The sequence below is a fragment of the Limanda limanda genome, chromosome 12, assembly GCF_963576545.1.
Source record: "Limanda limanda chromosome 12, fLimLim1.1, whole genome shotgun sequence".
In the NCBI taxonomy this organism is placed as follows: Eukaryota; Metazoa; Chordata; class Actinopteri; order Pleuronectiformes; family Pleuronectidae; genus Limanda; species Limanda limanda.
In genome coordinates, this window is record NC_083647.1 from 17,130,995 (window position 1) to 17,150,438 (window position 19,444).

Here is a 19,444-nt window from a genome sequence, read left to right on the forward strand (position 1 = left end):
TCTGAGTGTTATTTCCTTCCCCAAAAAAATCCAGTCTATCTCGAGCAAATTGTACAGTGCTGTCAAACCTTCATGGCCAATAATGGTCATACTGTAAATATCTTTCGTTCATATTGCACATCTTTTTCCAGTCTTCATATTTCTATAAGGTTTCCTTTTTCTATATTTATGCTCAGCTCAAACATACCATAGCAAATTCCTAATATGTGTACACCTTCTGACAAAATGCATTTTTAAACCGGAGCTGGTCGTTGTGCAAACACAAAGGTATCAAGAGTAAAATGTTTATTATTCATAACAGAACACATACATACAGATATATACAATAAAAAAAAATCAATGGGTTTATTACGAGTCCATTTAAACACAGAGTATCATACAAGACAATGTACAAAGACGAATGAAAACAGCAGCATTTGTAGATCCATGGTTTTCTTTAGAGCCCTTGGAGTTTGCTGTAACAGATTAGTGTGCACATTAGTGAATGTTGAAAGCACAGTTATCTGTAGTGAATCCTGTAATATTGAAAATGTAAGGAGAACGCATCGTACCTGTCCTCAACGGTTTTGTTGGATGGGTAGTACACCTTAAATGTGAAGCCACTTTTTGGGAATGAGCCCTGTCAAAATCACAAATTGTTTACAAAACATGTAAGTGAGGCGAATCGGCTAAAAGAACAAAAATATATAAATTAGACAACTATCACTTGTAAAAAACACATTCTGTCAGACTCGTTTCGAAGATAAGATAAACTCATTTAAGCGACATCTGTTTCATACCGGGTTAATGCAGAGGCAGTCTGTGTTAGTGATGCTGAAGGGGTCGTATTTGTCTGCGAAGACGATGACGTCGGGGACCGGGTAGACACGCAGGGAATAGTCATACGCCCAGAAAACAGGACTGACATACAGAGGCAGCGGAGTCAGGTGACCCTGAGAGAGGATGGTCTTAACAAACTGGGGAAAGGGGCAAAAGAAAAACAAGAATTTACATGTTATGTTAAGAAATCTTTGCAGCAACAACTCATTTCTGATAACACATAGAGATAATTACTGACTTTTGAACACTGTGTATGAAGAGAAATTACTCTTTCAACAACATAACTTGTACCTCTCTGCCTGTGTATGTACAAGACAGAAATTTCACTCCAGTAAGAACAGGTTTGTTTGGCTGTAGAGAAGCTGAAACTCACATGGTTTGGAATGTCAAGGTTGCTGTTGGGCAACCTCACGCAGTTCCTGCACATCTTATTGACCAGGTCTTCTCTGATAATGACGATTTCTTGGCTGCAGTACTGGATCCTGACAGGAGAAACACACCATGACAGTGTAGGTCAGTCACTGGGTTTTCTGTCACAATTCTTGCAACACTTCTCATAACACCTTACATATGTCACTTGTAAAATAATGTATCGTCTTCAACAATTAAAACCCTGATCAGACAATTTGTCCACATGTGGTAAAAGTCACATATTGGTTTTCACCTGCATGGGTTAGTCGTGAACACAGAAAACGGAACCCTCTCTCTGAACTCCTCTGTGATGTGGTCTGCCAGGGGAGGCCTGTGGGAAACATAATCAGTTTATCCTCATTGATCCAAAAACAATGATCACATCTCACATAATCATGTCAAATTCCAGATGTGTAGTTTGTGTTTACCTGGGCAGAATGGTGCCTGGACCAGGGTCTTCAGGACCAGGAACAAACACAAAGCGACTTCTGCAGGTTTAGGATGAACAGACTTCAGTCAAACGTATGGAAACTACAATAATTTAACAATAGAACAGAGTTTGAATCAGATCTTACTTGCTGTGAATGCTGGGGTATGAACATATGGCGTCAGCTAGGGCTTTCAGTGACTCTACAAAGAGAAAGATGATGAAATTCTGAAATGCAGTAATTTATCCCTTATTTACACACAGAGATCTTAATAAGTAGAATAGGTTATGAGTGGTGAGTTTCACCTTTGAGTGATTTGATCTGTGATTTCCCATATGGAGCAGAAGAAAAGTTCCCACACAAAATAAAACAGGTAGGAGGCATCGCTGCATAGCCTGAAAAATAAAGTGCAAAATGAATGTGACTGCTTTCTCGTGGATAACTCCTTTAAAGTTTATGACCATGGTGCAAGAGCAGACCTGAGAACATGAGGTTGAGCTTTTCCATCACTTCCACACTGTCCAGCCACACGTCAGAAGCAATGACCATCATGGCATCCTCGTTCTCCTCCTCGAGCTGCTTCAGCTTGGCAGAAGCCTTCACCGACGTGGTGGACGGGCCCCCGAAGAAGTTAATGTTGCCGTAGTACGCTCTGGACATGAAGCAAGGATCATGCCTCAATGCAGGATTTAAACTTAAGATACTGAAAAACCCAACTAAATAATCAACTTAAACCTGAAATTGTACTTTCTTGATTCTTGTTGTTCTGGGTTTGTACCCTTATGGTTGAATGCACTTAATGTAAGTCGCTTTGGATAAAAGCGTCAGCTAAATGAAATACAAATAATTTATTCAATGAAATCATCATCCTGTTACTAAAGCCAGTCTCCATTCTCAGCTATTGTAAGATATTTAAAACAGGAACAAAATTACTTCAGTGACAACAAACCAAACAACAGAAAACAGAGAAAGTCAAATGACTTCACAGCCTCTGACTCACTCCCTTATCTAACATGAGGCTGGATCAATAACCACCGACAGCTCCCTACTTCCACTTGCAATGAGTTTGCCTCCACACTTCTGTTTGAACCCACTGACCTTGTGGCTGACGATGGCTCTGTTGGCGGAAACCCAAAACCATTGACGTGGAAAACCGAGTCCTCGTACCAACCTACAGCGGAAAAGGCAAAACTACTGATAAGATACGTCACATGACATTTTATTGTTTTTCTTTTCCCCCCCTTTATTAACTAGGAGTAGTTTTCTTACCCTCTGCCAGCACAAAGCAGGATTCTGTGTACAGGCCATTATGAAACTGGTGAGAACGTCGTTAAGGAATTCATCCTTTTTTAAAAGCCACAAGTTATAAGAGAATACAAATCACTCTTTGTTGACAGGCTAACACATACAGGTTAAAGGATATTGCTTTGGACATTTCCAGCTGCACAGTTCCACTTGGGTCCTCCAGGTAGAATTTACCCTAAAAAATATTTAAGAAACAAATACTTTTTGTAAATCGGACAGACGGGAACATTTAGATTTTATCAAGGAGCTAGAAAAAGTCAAAGATGTTCTTCTCTGCGTGATCTTGAACAGAAATGTATAAACTTCTCTAACTCACCTCTTTCAGCTGTGTGATCATTCCGAGTACAATCACCTCTCCGAGTTTAGCTGTGCTACCAAGCAACGCTTCGATTGTCTTCAGCTAAAAGACAAATCACAGCAAAACCATCTGTAAGGGAAATCATTTTCGTTCCAAAGGGATGGTGATGATTAAAATGATGATTATCTGATACCTGAAATTTGTTTTGTCCCTCGTCAACAGCAGCTCCGATCGCAGGTGGGGTGAACAGCTCGTGCCGATGTGTACGCTACAAAAAAAAGATGTCTTAGTAAATACAACGTACAACTGCACAGATTGTAAACAGCAGCGAGAGCGGCCCATCATTACTGACCTGTTGTAAGATTGTGTAGCGCTCCCTGAACAGTTCAGCTTTGTCTTTGGCCAAACCACATAGACTTGGGGTCTGATGTCTGGTCATACTGATACTGAATGGACATATTAAATAAAAAACAGACGATATAAAAGCTTTTAAAACTTTGCTTACGAGCGTCCACATAGCACAAGGTCTGCAGTACAAGTGAATGTATATATCATGAGCAGCATGGAGAAATATTTTAGTTTCATTTTGGTGCCAAAGACAGAAGGAGCTGTCCCTTTACTCACGGTACAAATTTCTTCCGCTCCAAACTGTAAATGTATCTGGGCACATGGAAGGCGCTGATGATGTTGAAGACGTTATCTCTGGAAGACAAGGAAACACTTCATGTGCCACGTGTTTGTGCATGTTTTCAGATTCATTTTTAAAAGTCTAGCGGATATGAGTGCATACTACTTCTATTTTGTAACTTGCATCAGGATTAAATGATTACAAATATATAAATTAAATAATATACCACATGAAACATGAATTGGTTGTTGCCCCACTTACATGCTTTCATCACAAGACTGAGTGCAGTCCTGCACGGCAATTTCCACCACAGGCAGCTCTATCATACTAGAGGACACTGTTGGGAAACACACACTGTCGTCACAACATGGACACTGCGGTTAACATGAACACATATTGTGCATTAAACACACTGCGATCTGTAGAGGCCGACTGTGTTACTTTACTGTACATACATGGCTGCTTCTCCACTGCGTCCAGGACTCTTTCAATGATATCATCCAGCTCAGCAGGATCGACGGACTCCAGCGCCTCCACAAAGTATTTGCTGGCGTCACTGGGGCAAGAAAACAAGGAAATATTGTTGTAATTTCTTTTACTAATACTATAAAACTACAAACTATATCAACACTTCAAGAAAATGTGTGTGTGCGTGTTAACCTCTGTGCTTAACTTAACTTGTAAACAACAATAGTCATGCGTTGAAAAAGGTTTACAGGAGATGCAGTTGTAGTTAAAGTGCTGAAACGTTAAATTGATGAGGACACAACACTGCTTATAAGACAGTTATAGAATATTTATCATTCTGCTGTGGGCCATTCTGCAGATTTACATTCTGATGTTCATATATTTATCTGTATTTACTCGCATTCAGCACCGGGACACTGTTAGTTTTCTTTTAAGAAAATAAGGGAATCAGCATCTTACACCATTGAAAGGAGCTGACGTTGAAGTGAAAATACTAAAACCAGCTGAAGTGAAGGTTGAGGTGAAATTGATTATGGGATGAAACGAGTGTAAATATGAACACAGAGCTCTTCAGTTCACAGGTAACGTGTTAAGTTCTCGTCTTCATAACACAAGATGATTAAAAGCTGTCACTGTTATTGTTTATTTCCTGTTTCCACTCATACACAACAAAGCAGAAAGCATCGATCCACGTTCTCCCAGCTGACAGATGAACAGTGAGCTCAACGCGTGGAGCAGCAGTAACTTAAACTTTCAAACTTTCACAACAATGTTCAAAACATAACAACAATACATACGGCCGCAGCATGAGTCCCCGCATCTTGAAGCCAGCGGACACTTTAGTCTTTATCTTGCGAGCAACATCCATTTTCGTTTCTTGTCTCTCTGTCCGACTCAAGCTTTGGCGCTAAATGGCTACTTCCGCATGTATTTCATCACTTCCGCTGAAGACTCGCGGAAAAACAGCGAAAATAAAAAAAACAGTTATTATTTTTGTTTGCAATGATTACTGTAATAATAATAGCATAAATGATAATAATAATAATAATAATAATAATCGTCCAATTTACATACATAATACACAGCACTTTTAAATTAAAAAAAATGAAATATAATGTGGTTAAATTATAAAAGATGTACTGTATTTCTATAAAATCAGGTAATAGCTCACATAAATCCAGAATGATAAGAACACGATTTGTAGTAATCGTTTTATCAAACAATAATATTAAATATAATTGATAAATGAATGAATCACCATAATAAATAATCAAATGTAGTAATTGGAATATCATTAAGTGTAAGAGTTTCTACCAGTAAAGTATACAAATTAATAAAGAATATGATAAACAGATGTTTTGTCACTTGTGTTTCTTAGATGAGTTATTTGTCAACCTTTAGCTTTTGGACCTTTACATTTTCCACTGCTGTATGCACTGAATTTAATGAGAAGTTGTAAGGAACATGATACCTTGTCTGCAGTAGCTTAATGGTCAGGGGTCCTTGAAGGTACAACAGGTTTTTATTGACCCTAGGTCATCAGACAGGTCCATCCAGTCCTGCACTTCCTGTTTGCTCTTGTGTGTTTCTTGTTGTTGTCAGTTGTAGACTCCTGTTTAGCCAATGCTCTCTTGAGTTGGAACAATAAGCTTCATACATGTAATATCATACATTTTAACCAGTGTTTTACACTATTGCTTATCTGACACAGAAGTAACTGATAAGTATATATTCATGAAGTGTATTTCTTTTTGTTTATTGAATTTATTTATATTTTAGGACAAATCTTGACACACAGTCTACATCTATAAATACAACATAAAATGTATGAACTGAATTAAATATATAATATATAATTTACACTGTTACACCATTAGGTTCTACCCCCTCGTGTCTGTGAAGTCCATGATAAATTAGAAACACCTTTCAAATAATGAAGTACAGTACAACACTATCTTTAACTATGACCTTAATAATAAACATGTAATTTAATTTACACAATTAAACCTGGTCTATAAAGACAATGTAATGTTAGGGCAGGATTAGTTTGCATCTATCATGTTTGATTGTACTGGGCTACCTAATACAGTGGTCACTGAGTATAATGACATGATAATGAGCAATATTTTAAAAGGACACATTCCATTTTGTCTGAAGAGCAAGATCCCAAAATAAAAAGGTCACTTCCTCAACCCTTTTGAGTTCAGCCATAACCCTGGTCTGATTTGAAAATAAATAAAAGAGGTACCAAAGCAAGAAGAAACCCATGTATAAGGTGACTATTTTTAAATAAGGGAAATAGGGTCTGTAGTTTGACCATTTGTGTGAACACCACGTGATCTGAACCAACCAGCTGTTCCAGTCATGTACAGATCTGAACATGTTTGGACCACTTCCCACTGACAGGTGGTGTGCTAGAAAAATGTAAACATATTTGTAAACAAACAGATTTGTCATGGTTGTATAATATATTTGATCTAAATCTATTCCTCGATTTCCCTTATCATATTGAATTTAGCTTATGTCTTATGGTGTTATTAAATACACCATTCAGTGTGCTGGTGGTAATGGGTTTGTCTTATTTTGAAACACCTACAACCGGAAGTGTATTCTAGGGTCTTTTAGCAGCTTCAAGTCAGGAGGAGCGACGTCCTCCTGCCGTTTTTACGTCAAATGGACAATTTAGTTTTGGATTTCACAACAGAAGAAGAAGCTTGGAGCGGGTGAGCATCGTCCTGCAGACTGTGAGTGTGTGTTCACTTTGTTGCACTTGATTCTCTGTGCAAAGATGTTTCTGTGTTCGAACCTGCAAAACATGCAACAGCAACACAACCCCCCACCCCCACCCCCACCCCCCCACACACACACCAACAACAACAACATGCACGTTAGATTTCCACATGTGACACGATTAGTTTCGTCTGTTTCATCTCAGCCTCGAGGACACTTCTCCATCTTTTCTTTTTCTTCTTTTAACAACAGTCATGGATCCAGAGTTCGAGACCCACCGCTCGGAGCTGGTGGCCCGAGAGAGGAGCGGACACACGGCGGTGGTGGAGGACAACCTGCTGTACGTGTGGGGGGGCTACGTGGTGAGAGAAACCGACAGATACCCAAGCACACAGACAAACAGATGAACAGTCAGATAAACAAACACACAGATAAACAAACACAGAGACAAACAAACAGTCAGGTAAACAAACACACAAACAAACACCAAAGAACCTGTGTGTGCTCAAGGATATTTTCTGATCAGTGTGAACAAAAAACGAACTTACACACCCCTAACCCTAAACCTCAAGTTGTGTAATAAACTAGTCACAAAGCAAAGTGCTATTACACTGATCACAAAGGACATATCATACATTGGCCACACTGCCAAACATTTAATACATACTATTTAGCCGGGGGGGCGGCTGTGGCTGAGAGGTTGAGTGGTTCGATCCTCAGTCTTCCCCATCTGCATGCCGAAGTGTCCTTGGGCAATACAATGGTTATACACTGTATATATAAGTCTAAATTCTATTCATATATTTATATCTTTTGTATATTCCTTTCACTTAAGTATTGCATTTTACTTATTACTTACTAATGCCTGTTTTGACTCTTGCTGCTGTAATATTGCAAATTTCCTCATTGTGGGACTTATAACGCATTTTCTTATCTTAGTCCCCTAAATATTCCAGATGTTTCCATCAAAATCTGTAAATTATTCCCTATTTCCTTCAAACTAATTTCCATTCAATCTCAGACTGTTAAAGAAAGTTATACTAGTTCCACCCCTTTATCCAGATCCACACATAATCCAATGGGTTCTCTCCTGGCCTATGTCCAATCCGTCTTTCCACCAGTTGACGCGGAAATACGTTGAGTAGTTTTTACATGTATGTTTCCCAAGTATGGATTTAACTGAAACTGTGAGGAAAAGTTTGTATTGCACGTTTTGAATTTAGCGTAGTTATTTCATTTCATACCATATACTTACAGTAATAACATTGCAATGGAAGTCTTGAGACACATGATGCTGCTGTAAGTCAATGTAATAGACATTTTCTTTCTCTACAGTCAATTGCTAATGATGAAGTTTTCCTACCCAGCGATGAAATCTGGGTGTATGATTTACAACAAGGTGTCTGGTAAGAAAAAGAATCAGCATCAGAGCGTTGTGCTGTCACCTCTATTGTTAGAAACTGTGTGATGACACGTGTGAATTTGAGTCGTCGTGTATCTTATACATTTTTTGTCTTGTTTTTTGAAGGAGAGTGTTTCACATGACAGGGGACGTGCCTCCCTCCATGTCTGGGAGCTGCGGCTGCTCCCTGAATGGAACCATGTACATATTTGGAGGGTGTGACGACAACAGACAGACCAATGAGGTGAGGCCGGTAACTGGTGCTCCGCCCACCTCAAGACGATATAAATAAATGAATATTGCAAGCTTTTTTTACACTAAGGTATGTGTCTTTAGCTTTTTCTCTCAATTTGTTGTCAACATTTTAAAGCATATTTAAAGTTGAGACTCCATCCAATTTATTCCTCATTGCAAAAACAGAAACAGATGTATATAAACACTTCAGTCTCCCAGAGGTCATGGCTTTGTAAAAGGTTGACCTGAGGAAGTGACCAGTGTTTGCCTCCCGACAGCTCTACTGTGTCAACCTGACAGATGGTAAATTCAGGTGGAGGAAGATGGCACACAAGACCGGCTCTGCACCGTCACCTCGAGACAAATTCTCCTGCTGGGTTTATAAAGGACGGTAAGCAGAGCAAGGACGTCAACTTTAATAGATTGGTGATTCCAGTGCTGTTGGAAAATAGCACTGTACAGTTCATCAACTAATGCTTAAACACAATAATTGGTAACGTGTCAATAGATTGGATACAGTTTTAAACATGTAAGTTTTGGGGAGCTCAGTAGAACTTCAGGTCTTTACTTTTTCAATATTTTGTTCCCCATATTTTTTCTGTTTTCAAATAATTTACTTTACATGTATTTTGTTTAAGTTGTGTATTTTTATTTATGTATCTGTTATGTTTATTCCAGTTAAATTCTGATTATCTTTATTTCATCATAATCCAGGTTAATCTACTTTGGAGGATATGGTCACAAACTCCTGACTGATGTCGACAGCAGGAACAGAAGCTTCATTGTAGATGAAGCAGCTTGGGTAACTTTTGTGTTTTATTGGCCTCGATAAGAAAATGTTAGAAATCAAATTGTTCTCCCGTGTATCTGGTAGCTCTCTCTTTGTTGTTGTTGTCAGGTGGAGGATGTTTTCTGGGGATGGAACAATGAGGTTCATATATTTGACCCCAGGCAAGAGGGTTGGAGTGAACCAAAAACCCATGTAAGTCAGTCTCGTGCTTGTATGCAATGATTTAGTTTAGCCACATTTATGAACCACACAGAGGAGTAAGCAGTATTTTATATAAAAATGATGAAATACGCTAAAAGATTTCTAATGACAGCTTGTGTGTGGCAGGGCCGTGCTCCCGCCCCCAGGGCTGCCCATGCCTGCGCCACCGCTGGTCACAGAGGATACGTGTGTGGAGGCAGAGTCATGGTGAGATCTCTTCATGCTGCTGACTTCTTCTCTCATATCTGCATTCAGTCATTGATACACACAAAAACATTAAAGTCTGCATTTTGTAACTGTACTTTGTTTAAAACACAGGAAACCAGAACAACTGACATTCACTGTCTGGACTTTGAAACATGGACCTGGTCAGAAATGTGAGTGTGTAGTGTAACTCAGGATTCAAATCATGAGACAATTGCATCCTGTATTGGCATATTTATAATTATTTATTTTCTCGAACTAATTCGTTTTTAAATGTATGGTGTGTTTTATGTTTTGCTTTGATATTATTATGTAAAACATGTTTTCCAGACATCCGGTGTCCTCGGCTCCGGTGGGCCGGTCGTGGCACACACTCACAGCGGTATCAGACAGCACCTTGTTCCTGTTCGGGGGTCTCAGTTTAGACTGCAAACCAATGAGTAAGAAAATGCACCTGTTTGTTTTTTATTATTTATTTGCTCTCTTCCTTTGTTAAAAAACTCACTTTCCCCCATCAGGTGACGGGTGGCTGCTTGACGTTGAAACCAAAACATGGAGAGAAGTCGAACATCCCTATAAGGACAAGCCAAGGTAGCAACACATCAGTACTTTGTTGTCACGGTGCATTTATAAATGTGCTGTCTGGTTTATTTATCACTTGTTGACGGATGGTAAGATTGTATTTTTGTAAGAATATGAGCAGATTTTAAGTTTGTGTCTTTTGCGTTTTCTCCGACTCGAGGTTGTGGCACACAGCCTGTCCAGGGAAAGACTCTGACGTCATTGTGTTCGGTGGAAGTTGTGACTACATCCTCCTTGTTGACACTGTAAGTATCACTTAGAGAAAAACAACACAACCTTAAAAAAAACAAATGGGAAATAAATTCGATATTTTTCACACTTTTGGAAAAAACATCCAGAGAAATTAAGTTGCTTATTTCTCAACAAAAAAGCCACGGCCTTTCTGACTTCACATGGCTACAGGCACGAAACTATGTTAAGAGACAATTAAACGTTTTGATGCACATTTTATGCAGGTTGTATTCTTCACCCTTCAAATCAACAATATGCTCAAAAACCCTGTAAATTAAAAAAAAAAAAAGTATCTCCTTTAACAAACTGTGTTCACTATTCATTGTCTGAAATCAAAAGTTACTATGTTATATTTTGCTTTAGGGTCACTGCAATGATGCACTCGTTTTCCAGATGCAGCCGTATCCTCTATTCAGGTAATTTCTTTACTGTGTTTTTCCTTTCATGAAAAAGACAGTTTTATTTTGAATGATGTTACAGTTTAACCTGTTCTTCTCCTGCTCTGGCAAAAAGCTAAAAATAGCTGGCTCTGTATTTATAGCTCATAAATGATCCAATGATGTAATAATGACGTCTGTTTTTTTTAATCTTTTGACAGGATTTGTGAAGACTTCATTGCAAAAAACGTGAGGAGCCATGAGATGCTCAGAAGCCAGTTTCCGCTCCTGCCTCCTAAGCTCCTGGCAGCAGTGAAGAAGAGGATGTCGTTCTACAGGACTTCAAAGAAGCAAAAACCGACCTGAACGACCAACATTCACCTAAATGCCAACAACAATGCAATATCAGTACAATTTTTATTTATGTATTGTTCTCTCGTCAGTGAGAATATCTATCTCACACTGCAGGGTAGTAGTTTTAAATATTTGATAGTGTTATATATATATTATTGTTTATTGTGTTCATGTGATGACTGTGAGGATCAAATAACACAGTGGGAAGTTTTGTTTTGTCTAAGTTCATTTTGGCATACACACACAAACACACACACACACACACACAGACACAGTTTCTCTCCATCACGATCACATGATCTTGTACATTTTTAATTGCAACATAAACCCAAAAATTACAAAATCCTCCTGTTTGAAATATACTTTTCCTTGAACAGTGACAAGTTTTGTTGATGATGCATGTCAGCTACTCGGTTCCACCACTAGGTGGCAGCAGGCCCTTGTGCTTGAATGTGTCAAACTGGGTCTGACCCAAAGTCTCAGTATTGCCACACATTCCTTCTTCTTCAGGGTGGAGAAAAAAGCAGGAACTGTGGTCAGGAAGGAAACCTTAAATCAACAATGTCGGCTCATACCTCTGCACGGTTGCTGCCACTCATGAGAACATATAGCCTTATAATGTGCTGCTGGTGGAAAATGTTATCTTTGCATAAATAACGCCCTTAAGAATGGGCCTAAATGTGCAGAAGTGCAGTTTCTGAGATTAGAGAAATGTCTGTGTTCCCTCCTTTACCTATTAACAGACAAGTTAAAGTAAGGTTAAGTATTACGGTGCATGCTCTGTGGGAGGTCGGCAGGACTGAGAGGCTGAAACCTCACCACTGCAGACAACAAACCAAGCAGGCCTCTGTCAGTCAACAGTGTCTGAGAAGAAAAACCTCCTGGCATCTGCTCAGGCTGCTGCTGTTTTAACTCTGGAATGACACTGTCTCTTGTTGTTAAGTAAGACTTGTGTAAATCCAAAGGTGTGTCGGGTCCGGCCTTGTGCATTTAAATTTACCCAGGAAACCCTGCATGAAAACAGTGAAGTGTAGCCTTCCCTGTGTCGTAGGGAGTTTGTCTGATTCAACCCTGGTTCCCTCTCTCAAACTGTTGTATCCCATATACAGACATAATCCCAGTGACAGTAGCTCCTCAGCTGGGGGGGTCAACTAAACTCTCGCTCAATAGTGTCCATCAGCTCCTCTTCAGATCCATCGTACGGGATGACTGGCATGGTGAGAGAGGAGCTGTGGCAGCTGCCAAAAGTCCTGGGGAGAGTTTGCAAGCATGTCAACAGGATGCCGAATCTAATTGACATATTTGTTATCTTTCAAACCAGATATGGCCTCATTTATTGAGTAAAATCACATTCAAACAATCAAATGAAGATTCCCCACTGGATATGTTAAGAAAGGCATCGTGGAGAAAAGGCCTGTGGTATGAAATAGATGGTTTTGCGGTCAAGGCTTTATAAATGTCATATTTCACAGTTGTGCTTCCAGTTTTCACACTTAGCTCCAACAAAGCAACACTCTTGTTTGTGTCTGTCCTGTTTGCAGACGTCTGACTAATCTGATCTGCACTGACAACAAAGACTTGGTATTTGGATCCCTCTGAGTTAAACTCGATCTGGGCCCTGCATGCTCGGATTTTACTACACCACTGGGCTCAAATCATTTTAATTATTGATCAGAGTTTTCTATACTTACAATTGTTTTTCTGATGTGGGCACAGAGTCCAGCTGAGACCCTCTTGTCAAAAAGCCCCGTGAGGAGGAAGAGGAGGAGGAAGAGGACTGACATAAACCAGAGACAGAAAGAAAACAACCTGATCATTTATCCAGGGACGTTGTTAATTTAAAATACAAACTGGGAATAAAATCTTACAAATTGTGCGTATTCCAATAATAAACACAATACAATACTAGAAAAATAAAAGTCCTTACAATGTGCTGACCGGTGTGTGTTTTTAAGTGTGTGAAAGCCTCCTTGCTCCTCTTGTTTACATCCTCAGATCCTCCGCGGGGGACACGTGGCTCCTCGGCTCGTCCCGTCACCTCGTCCTCCGCGTCCTCCCGGCCGAGGTGGCACAGTCCGTACGTTTTGGATTTCACAACAGTCTTCTTGGGAGGTTGTTTCTTCTCCGTGGTCCTCTCTCGTTCCTCATAGTCAGCGAGGACCGTGTCCAGCTCTGCATCGATGTCCTCGTCCTCCCCGGACAGGTCGGAGTCGGGCCCCTGGCTGTGGCAGTCCGGTTGCGCACGGTTGCGCGCGTTGCGTAAAACCGCGTTGATCTTCAGGGGCTCGAACATGCGGCTGTCCTGTTTGGGGTACGGGACCCCGCCGGTGGTTGTTTTGGTCCCGTTCACCTCGCTGACACACGCAGGAGCGACTTTCTTCCCTCGGCTCGGACCGCTGCCCATGTTCAGTGTGTCTGGCTGCTCCCAAAAGCTAAAGTGCCATTTCCAAATCCCCCTTCAGGCTCAGCGAGAAGCTGCCAGGGTTGAATATTAACCAACAAGAACTTGATCCTTGGCTGTGGTTAAGGTCAGTTCTCAATTAGTGAGACAGATCTTTGGCTAGAACTCAGCTCTAAAGGCCAATTTCCCTAAACTCCTCTTCCCCTCATCTGCAGAACTGAGCTCTGATGACATTATTCCAATGCTCTGAGTGGCTGTAAACTTTGGAGTAACTCAACATCAGGATGAGAAGCAGTGAATCACTTACATAACACCGGTTTGGCTCAGGACCTCAGGGAGAAAACTCCGCCTTCACATAGTGGGAAACACTCACCCTTTATGATTCCATTATTTATGCTGAACAAAAGTCACTTTCTCTGTGGAAGCCGGACTGTTGAGTCTCATGTGAGTTTTAATGATTTCTGTTTGAAGAAAAGAAATCTGATACTAGATCCGGAGTCCTTCCCTGGCCTGACAAAGAGGTTACATAAGGATTGAGACGGTATGAGAATGAAAAGGCTAATAGGGGCAGTTAGTTTGATTCATCAGCCACAATCACCAGCCTTTCGCCCGTCTGTGCACAGCTAACGCGTTTTACTGTGCCAAGAGAGGTCAAGAGTGAGTGAGTTCCTGTCCGCCCGCCGGGGCCCGAGAGGCCCCCAGCTCACCAGCCCCTCCAGTGACTGATTAAGACTGAAGCACTGAGTCACAAGACGGAGGAGGCATTCCTTTCCACCAGCCCGGGCTTCCCAGAGATTCCTCAATAAGCTTTTGTCTGGTCCATTTGTGCACGTACAAAAGACGAAGCGGGGGCATCTCCCTGCCCGAGCTGTCCCAACAAGAAACCCCAGAGTCCAACCCGAGCAGAGAGCTTGTTTGCCATCGTTCATTAAGAAGGTCCTTCTCCCCTCTTTCCCTCGCTTGTGAGTGCAAACATTTGTGTGTGTGCGGCAGACAGCTGTGCAACCTGTTCTCTCTGGAGTGTGACCAAGTCAAAGACACCTGCTGGTTGAGCAACCGGCAAGTTTCTAACTGTAGAGGGAAGGGGGGGGGGGATCAGCCTGCAGGATCCAGATGTCCCATCAAGAACATTCCTGCTTCACTGGCTGAGTTTTAGAGAACATTTGTGGATGTTAGGTTGTCATCAAAGAACATTTGTGGATGTTAGGTTGTCATCAAAGAGGAAAAGTTCAAGGCTTCCTCTCCTTGACGTGCTGAGGCTGAACATGTTCATGTGAAACTATAGAAGCTGTTTTGCAGTAACTCTCATTTGCAGTTACATGTGTGTCTCCCGGATCGTATCCATTTCAGTATCAGAACCTCCAGTCTCTCTTTAATTCACTTCAAGGATGGAATCATCTTGGAAAACAGCCTCCTGTTTGTGCAATAACTGGATAATTGTATCCTGCAGTTTCCCCCCTCTCCGTAAGTGCCAGAAATCTCGTACATAAAAGTTCAAGCACACGAGCAAGCTTGTTTTCTCTCTCTCCTCCCCCCCGCTTCTCCCGCAGCCTTGTTTGTGTTGTTTTCTCGGCCCCCATTTCTGTCACGCTCAGCCTTCGCCAGTGTATCATTAAAAAGATCTGGCGGCCACATCTGGAGAAGAACTCAACAGCTTCCAGACGAGGGGGAGGAGGATCTGCTGCACGACGAAGGCCACAGCCCAGCTCTCTGCATATCTGTGGTTTCTCTGAGTTTCTCCCCACTGCAAGAATATTCCTCCAGCCTGGGCCGAGGCTTGAAAGACTCAGTGAAAGCTCTGTATGACCGTCGGGTTTTGTGTTTTGAATCATATCTTCAACTATTTGAATCATATTGTTTTCTGTACAGTGATTAGTGTGCTGTGGATACTTTTATTTCCTCCTAACAGCAGGAGAGCATGAGTCAGATTAATTATCATGACTCAACTGCTCCGCTTAAAAGGCAACAAATCAAACTTTAGTGGCCGCTTTGGAGCCAAAAAGCGTTTCTCCTGTACGTCCGGTGGAACCAAATCTCTGGAGAGTATTTAACAAGACAGCTGCCCACTGATAGGCATTCCAGTAAAACTGTCTGGGCCTCTTAGTCTGTCAGGTACACAAACATGCAGCGCGACAGGGTCAAGAGGGAAAAGACACACACACACACACACACCGTTTGACTTCTATCTTAGTGAGGACACTCATAGATATAATACATTGCCTAGCCCCTAATTCAAACCCTAACCCTAAAACTAAGTCTTAACCATCGATGCTTAAAATAGTCCTTACAAAGATATAAGTACAGGAACACACACACACACACACACACACACACACACACACACACACACACACACACACACACACACACACACAAACACACACACACACACACACACACACACACACACACACACACACACACACACACACACATTTTGACGGACCAATATATAAATAACATAAGACTAGGTAAAATGTAAAGTCTTGGTTAACTTTAACAAGAAATATGTATTTTTCTTTATTGTCTTTTTTACTATTGAAACCAACTTTTGTTCTAGTGGATACTGGTTGTATTTAAACAACTGTTGAACCTTAAAACTTTTTAAACTAATGATAACTAATTGAATCTCTTTATAAAACCACAAGGCTTAATTTAAAGGTGTGTGTGAGTGCGAGAGAGAGAGAGAGAGAGAGAGAGAGAGAGAGAGAGAGAGAGAGAGAGAGAGAGTGTGTGTGTGTGTGTTTGTGTGTGTGTGTGGCTTGGAGGATATACTGTAGTTCCGTTCTCTTTTACAAACTTACCAGCCACAAAAACAACATTTCATTTACACACTGAACAGTAAAACACAAACATCTACACAGAGAAGATCCATCGAGACCTGAGCGACTGAACAGATGAGCCGAGCGGAGACAGAGGGATATTGTAACTCTGACAAAGTGACATGAGGTTGTCAGGGCAACATTCAGTACAGCCAAGAGGAGTTCACCCATAGAAGGAGAACCGGGGGCAGCCCTATTTATCTTTGAGCTATCCCTCTTAATCTGCTAGATTACCAAATGTAAATTAAGGCCTTTGCCGTTGTGTTGACGTTGAAACTACGTCACAGAGACGAACTTGTGACCTCGCATCACAAATCTTTGGTTCCCTGTCATCACACAGACAATGACATAGGCTACTTTCTCTCATTGACACATACAGTTTGTTGAAGCAGATATAAGGTTCTGACCCGCCTCATGATTCGCAGCATGTGTTGAAGGGAGTGGTAATGTCACCAGGAGATGGCGCCAGTGTTCAATACAAGGAAATTACACTGAATTTTCCCTATTGATTTCAGCCTATAGAGACTGAAGCATTCTCTTACAGGACATCAGGGACACTCTTCAACAATGACTTTAGTTTGTATGATGAATATATGAGGACAGCTCTACTAAGCCAATTTTAATCAAAATGCTTCTAAGAGGTTTTGTTTATGCTAAAATATTTAGTGTTTTTATACTGTTGCTATTTTTTTTAATAATTTTTATTTCTCATTGCAATATATAAACAACAATGCACAGTATGTTGAACAATTTGTAAAACATCTTGACTTAGGTAAAACCAATTCAAAATTGAAATTAAAAACCAATGACCTGAGAGGAACCTTAACAACTGTAACTGCTGGCAGCCGATGAGGACTGGCAATCAATAAACTGAAGTATATGCAAAAATAGATAAATAGATCCAGTGATTACTCTCTTCTTGCTCAATGTTTGGTCTCTACCTTCTAATGAAGGAAATGTATGGTTCTTTAGCTGCTAAAAGCTCCACTATATTCACCAGGAACTTGCCAACAGTGTCTGTCGGCCAATTGGTGGTAAAATAAGGTGTAAAATATATATTTCTAGACATATCTTGTGACTGAAAACAACTGTCCTCACTTTCTAGGGGCTATAACCATTACATTGACCACAAATACAACCTTGTGATCGACGGTGAAGCAGAAGAACAGTCCCAGGCCTTTGATTGGATTTCCATCCACTTCCCCACACTTTCACTTGCTTGCGTATTTGCTGTAACAACGTGTAGTGGAAGCTCTACTCAACCAAGGTTGTGGTCACTACTGCAGTGACCCATTTTTCTGTCAAAAGGCCATGTAATCAACAGAAAACAATCACTGCCTCTCTCCGGCACTCAGGGCGCTCAATACCAGCATCTGCTCACTTCCTAATTACCTACTAGGTAAGAGGCTTCATTTGGAGAGAAACTCACAGCAATCAATCCTTCCATTATACTTGGCTTGTTTGTCAGCATCCTAATGAGTCAGATTGGAAGTGTCAGGTCTGCTCCACTGATTAACTTTTCCTCTACTTGCATTTTATTTGTGTAGTCCATTATTTATGCTTTTTCCTCTATTTTTATCTGAACTTGTAACCTGGCAGTATATCAGGCTTCACTCCTCAGGCTCATTCACCGGTGTTTTCCCCACAGGCCATGTGCTAACCTGCTTCTGCCCTCACAGCACTCTGTTTTAAATGCTTCTCCTTTGTTTTGGGGCCTTTTATTCTGCAGGAGTTCCATATACCTCGTTTGGCAGACAGTGTGTCATGTGGATTAAAGCAAGTTCCTGTGAAGCATTGCCCCGGTCAAGCCCTGGCTCCGGCGCTGACGTGGAAGCAATATGCAATGATAAAGCGGTAGCGCACCCTGCCTATAGAAATCCCTTGTGTTGCTGCTGTGAGTGACTTTGTGCGTTTGCAAAAGTGTGTTGGAAACAATTTAAAAACCTTAAAAAACATAAAATACTGGATAAGAATCGTTCAAGATAAGTTGAATGTATTTACAAACAAGTTTGGCTTGTTTGAAGGTTTGACTATGCGAGTGGTATTACCTTAAAGGCGGAAATGTTGGTCTTTCTGACCACTGCTTTAGTCCAGACGGAAATATGACAAAACCACCTGGGTAACATTGCCATGAAGTTTTGTACAGACATTCATGTTCTCCAGAGGATCAGCCCCACTGACTTTGGTGATCCCCTGACTATTCCTATAGCAACACCAGCAAATTGTCTCAGAAATATCTCCACAGCTACTCTGTGAATTGCAACCTGGAATGTCCCTGAGAAATTACTTGATCCCTTCATTTTTCCTCTAGCGCCATCACCAGGCCAACACTTATCATCATTTGTCTAATCTGCAAAACAAATAACATTCCAACGGTTTCAGCTAAAATCTGTGATTACTGCAAATTTCACAAATGTTGCCATGCACGCTAACACACAAAACTTGAGTAACATTACACCAGCTAAACATTGTCATTATGAGCATGCTGCACTCTAGATTACATTACATTTCAGATGTATCTTCACATCCAAACAAACCAATTATTAAATTCAAACAATCATAATTATCTTGATCATAAATTAAATGGTTCAAATTTAACTAAATAAATAAATAGAGCTGCTAAGATCATGTCCCTGCAACGACACAACCAGCTGCTGAACAGAACCTCAGACGGTTTTAGTCGGTGATTTTCTGTCTTTTCTCTTTTACTCTCTGTCAGAGCAACACGTAGAAAACTTGAACGGATTCCTCCCCTTGGT

General features: G+C 40.8%; 3 protein-coding genes across 4 annotated transcripts; 1 reads left to right on the forward strand and 2 right to left on the reverse strand.

Moving 5' to 3' along the window:
* Nucleotides 1-347: 347 nt before the first annotated feature.
* pole2 (polymerase (DNA directed), epsilon 2) lies at nucleotides 348-5,225 on the reverse strand. Its single transcript, XM_061083205.1, has 19 exons — nucleotides 5,155-5,225; nucleotides 4,345-4,445; nucleotides 4,151-4,226; nucleotides 3,886-3,963; nucleotides 3,614-3,707; nucleotides 3,455-3,529; nucleotides 3,280-3,363; nucleotides 3,082-3,138; nucleotides 2,928-2,976; nucleotides 2,757-2,829; nucleotides 2,138-2,310; nucleotides 1,964-2,053; nucleotides 1,806-1,860; nucleotides 1,659-1,718; nucleotides 1,484-1,561; nucleotides 1,193-1,301; nucleotides 780-956; nucleotides 552-619; nucleotides 348-455 (listed from the first exon to the last, which is right to left on the reverse strand). Exons 1-19 carry the CDS (start codon nucleotides 5,223-5,225, stop codon nucleotides 437-439), a joined length of 1,587 nt encoding a protein of 528 aa, XP_060939188.1. The 3' UTR covers nucleotides 348-436.
* A 1,757-nt stretch (nucleotides 5,226-6,982) lies between these two features.
* Nucleotides 6,983-11,808, forward strand: LOC133015465 (kelch domain-containing protein 1). Of its 2 annotated transcripts, none has more exons than XM_061082670.1 (14): nucleotides 6,983-7,101; nucleotides 7,340-7,449; nucleotides 8,423-8,493; nucleotides 8,616-8,733; nucleotides 9,002-9,114; nucleotides 9,438-9,525; nucleotides 9,622-9,705; nucleotides 9,841-9,921; nucleotides 10,033-10,091; nucleotides 10,249-10,358; nucleotides 10,437-10,509; nucleotides 10,661-10,745; nucleotides 11,095-11,147; nucleotides 11,330-11,808. In XM_061082670.1, exons 2-14 carry the CDS (start codon nucleotides 7,342-7,344, stop codon nucleotides 11,472-11,474), a joined length of 1,188 nt encoding a protein of 395 aa, XP_060938653.1. In that variant the 5' UTR covers nucleotides 6,983-7,101; nucleotides 7,340-7,341; the 3' UTR covers nucleotides 11,475-11,808. The 2 variants fall into 2 exon arrangements, with proteins under 2 accessions (XP_060938653.1, XP_060938654.1); XM_061082671.1 differs by having other exon boundaries at nucleotides 6,983-7,080.
* An 801-nt stretch (nucleotides 11,809-12,609) lies between these two features.
* LOC133014935 (uncharacterized) lies at nucleotides 12,610-13,866 on the reverse strand. The gene is made up of 3 exons (XM_061082149.1): nucleotides 13,419-13,866; nucleotides 13,154-13,244; nucleotides 12,610-12,712 (listed from the first exon to the last, which is right to left on the reverse strand). Exons 1-3 carry the CDS (start codon nucleotides 13,864-13,866, stop codon nucleotides 12,610-12,612), a joined length of 642 nt encoding a protein of 213 aa, XP_060938132.1.
* Between the last annotated feature and the right edge of the window lie 5,578 nt (nucleotides 13,867-19,444).